Source organism: Theobroma cacao, chromosome 6, assembly GCF_053813885.1.
Source record: "Theobroma cacao isolate CCN51 chromosome 6, ASM5381388v1, whole genome shotgun sequence".
In the NCBI taxonomy this organism is placed as follows: domain Eukaryota; kingdom Viridiplantae; phylum Streptophyta; class Magnoliopsida; order Malvales; family Malvaceae; genus Theobroma; species Theobroma cacao.
In genome coordinates, this window is record NC_142644.1 from 5714607 (window position 1) to 5718305 (window position 3699).

Genomic DNA, 3699 nt, shown 5'->3' on the forward strand with positions numbered 1-3699 from the left:
CTAAAATGAAGTCTCGAATTCTAACAGTTAGATAATTATGTCCTCTTGAAATATTCATATATACATACATAATGCATATATGAGATAGCATTTTTCTCCTAAGGTGGGAACATGAAGTAATGGGTCAAAACCCGTGACTCACCTTCAGTTAGCACATTACTATATATTTGTATTGTTAGTGCTGCCTACGCGCATCTGAACCATACACTCTGAGAATGCCAAGCTATGGGCCCAAGGGCGCGCCCTCTCCTCCAACAAAAGGGTACGAGAGTTGGGAGCGGCCGTTGTCCTTGCGGCTTGGCTTCGTCCAATAAAATTAATTAATGTTTTCCACGAGGTAGCTAGTCTTCAATCGTCAATTTGTCATTTTCATTTTCATTTTTTTTTTAAAGTTAGGGGAAACATTATTAAAACCCTCTTTTGCCTATAAATTAAAGCTCCACCGCGCATGCAAACTCACCAATCTGTCACAACATTTCTCACCAAGAAACATACACAGATCGTAGCTAGCAAGGCATGGGTGCAGAAAGAGATTACACGGTGACGGTGAGCAAGAAGGAAGTGGTGGCAGCAGTGTTACCATTGCAGGAACACTGGCTGCCATTCTCCAACCTTGACTTGCTGCTGCCAGCCGTTGATGTGGGGGTCTTCTTTTGCTACAAGAAAGCAGTAGGTGTAGGGGACGCCATGAGTTTCGGTTCCATGGTTAGTGTCCTCAAGAAGGCCATGGCTCAGGCTCTCGTCTCCTACTACGCCTTTGCCAGCGAGGTTGTGCCTAACACCGTGGGTGAGCCCGAGCTTGTTTGCAACAATCGAGGGGTGGATTTCATTGAAGCTTACGCTGACGTCGAGCTCCGAAATCTCGATTTGCATAACCCTGATGAAAGCATTGAAGGCAAACTGGTACCTAAGAAGAAACAAGGAGTGCTCTCGGTTCAGGTAAGTCAGTACTCCAAACATATACACAAATACCCAACCAAAAGCTGGCTGGCTGGCTGGAGTAAGTTGGGTTTCTCTCCCTAACGTGAACAGTGCAAAAGGCAAAAGTAGAGAGTCGGGTTCCCTTGGGGTGTGAATATCGATCAGAAATATACCCAAAATACCAGGGAGATATCGTCGGGGTTGATAAATAGAAAAATCTCTTAATAATAAAATGAATTGAATGTGCTGCAGTTGACAAATATAAGGTAAAATTCATATATACTAAAGTCTTTTCAATTGGCCAGGGATGATGGTGAGGACATCGCTTTCTCTGCTGTCTGTACCACCAAAAAGAATACTGCAATTAAATGAGCAATAATAATCATAATCTAATCAACTTTGAGTCTATGAAAACTGTTACAAAATGTTGGGTGATTATTGATTTCATAAGTTCATAAATTATTATAAAGTAATAAATAAGAATGTATATATTCGTTTAATTACAATTTATACTAGCTCCTATTATATACCTTCCGTTTCTATTTTTTTTTTGAATATCTTAAAATTATATTTTCTCTTTCTTTTTTAACATTTGAAACTCTTATTTTTCTTATATTTCAAAATTAATTTAATTATTTTTTTATTTTTTGTTACCCTCAAAACTTCTTATTATAACGGTGTTAGGTCATAATTTTATGCTAATTTTTTGCAAACTCAAATTTATTAATAAGCAGAAGCGTAGAGGTATCAAATTTTAGCCTTCATATTGTTTAACTTTTCCTTATAATGATAATTACGATGGTTAAACAGATATTGAAGTAGTGCTTACTAATAAAACAGTTGATGATTGACAAGACTTTCATTAATGTAAGCTTCACTCTTTTTACTTGTTATGTTTTACAGGCAACTGAACTTAGATGCGGCGGATTAGTGGTGGCATGTACATTTGATCACCGTATAGCCGATGCCTACTCAGCCAACATGTTTCTTGTCTCTTGGGCTGAAATGGCTCGGTCCAAGTCAATCTCTGTTGTTCCATCCTTTCGCCGGTCTCTGCTGAACCCCAGGCGTCCAGGGCGTATTGACCCCTCTCTCGACGACATGTATATGCCCATATCCTCATTGCCACCCCCCAAACAGCACCATCAAGCCACTGATCAACTGATTAGTCGCATATATTACATTGCTGCTGAACAACTCAATGAGCTTCAATCACTCGCCTGCTCTAATGGATACAAAAGGACTAAGATTGAGTCTTTCAGTGCATTTTTATGGAAAATGGTAGCACTTGTTGCAGCTAAAGATGATGATTCCGAAGTAACAAAAATGGGGATCGTTGTGGATGGAAGGGGTAGATTAGGTGAAGGAGATAAAGACAGAGCAAGTCTAATGAGTTGTTATTTCGGAAATGTTCTTTCCATTCCCTACGGAAGCCAAAGAGTAAATGAACTGATCGAAAGGCCCCTGTCCTGGGTAGCCAATCAGGTTCATAATTTCCTGGACCAAGCCGTGACAAAGGAACATTTCCTAGGCCTGATTGATTGGGTTGAAGCTCACCGTCCTGAACCGGCGCTGGCCAAGATATACAGCAACGGCAGTGATGACGGACCGGCATTCGTGGTATCATCGGGGCAACGTTTCCCGGTTTCAAAAGTGGATTTCGGATGGGGTTGCCCTGTTTTTGGGTCATATCATTTCCCTTGGGGAGGGGACGCTGGATATGTGATGCCAATGCCCAGCCCGGCAAGGGAAGGTGATTGGGTGGTGTATATGCACCTTTTCAAGAGGCAGTTGGACCTGATAGAGACCGAAGCTAGCCATGTGTTTAGGCCTCTCACTTTTGATTATCTTGATTTCAGTGGCTCCAATTAATTCATCATTTTTATTGTTTTATTTGTAAAATTGCAAGCTTGGTATATCAGGAGAATTCTCTGTGTGGTCATGTTGTGTTTGAATTGGGACAAGTTTGGGTCCTGCTAGTACTTTGATTTCACCTTTCTTGTAATCATATGTAAATACAAACGAGAAGCACATGATTCAGTACTGAATCATTTTTCAACCAAATATTATATTTTTCTTATATATTGCCTCTTATGCATAGAGGTGAGCACATGGGTAGTTTGATCCACCATACCTAAGAACCAAATGAGCCAAATATTTTTAAAAAATCAACTAAACATAAAAGAAGACTAAACTGATCAAATCGACTAAACATAAAATTGGTTTGATCGGTTTAGTTTTGGACCAATGAATCAAAATTTTATCATTTTTTTTTACAAATTATAATATTAAAACTTATAAACTTCATCTATAATTATAAAATATATCTATAAATTATTTATAAATTTAATATATGTATATATATAATATATTACTTCATTATGTATGAAATTAATGACACAACTTATATGTTATAATATTTTAATTTTTATATCAAAATTTATATAAATAATAACTAATTATAAACAATATGTTATAAAAATTAAGACAATAACTAATAAAATTATTCAATGTAATCACATAAATAAAGTCTATTATAAGTTACAACATTGCATATGTATAAATTAAATATGTATATATAATATATTACTTTATTATATATATATGAAATTAATAACATAATTTATATGTTATAATGTTTTATATCAAAATTTATATAAATAATATAATGTCAAAATAAAAATTTAAAATTTGATTAAACGTAATATAAATAAAAATTTATTTAATTTTTTGACAGTCAGTTTTCTAAATCCTGCCATGTTTCGTAGGTTGGAAGAA

At 36.1% G+C, this 3699-nt stretch overlaps 1 protein-coding gene across 1 annotated transcript; it reads left to right on the forward strand.

Annotated features, from left to right (window-relative positions):
• Positions 1-455: 455 nt before the first annotated feature.
• On the forward strand, positions 456-2969 carry LOC18595518 (coniferyl alcohol acyltransferase-like). The gene is made up of 2 exons (XM_007023506.3): positions 456-939; positions 1825-2969. Exons 1-2 carry the CDS (start codon positions 517-519, stop codon positions 2791-2793), a joined length of 1392 nt encoding a protein of 463 aa, XP_007023568.3. The 5' UTR covers positions 456-516; the 3' UTR covers positions 2794-2969.
• The last annotated feature ends 730 nt before the right edge of the window (positions 2970-3699 follow it).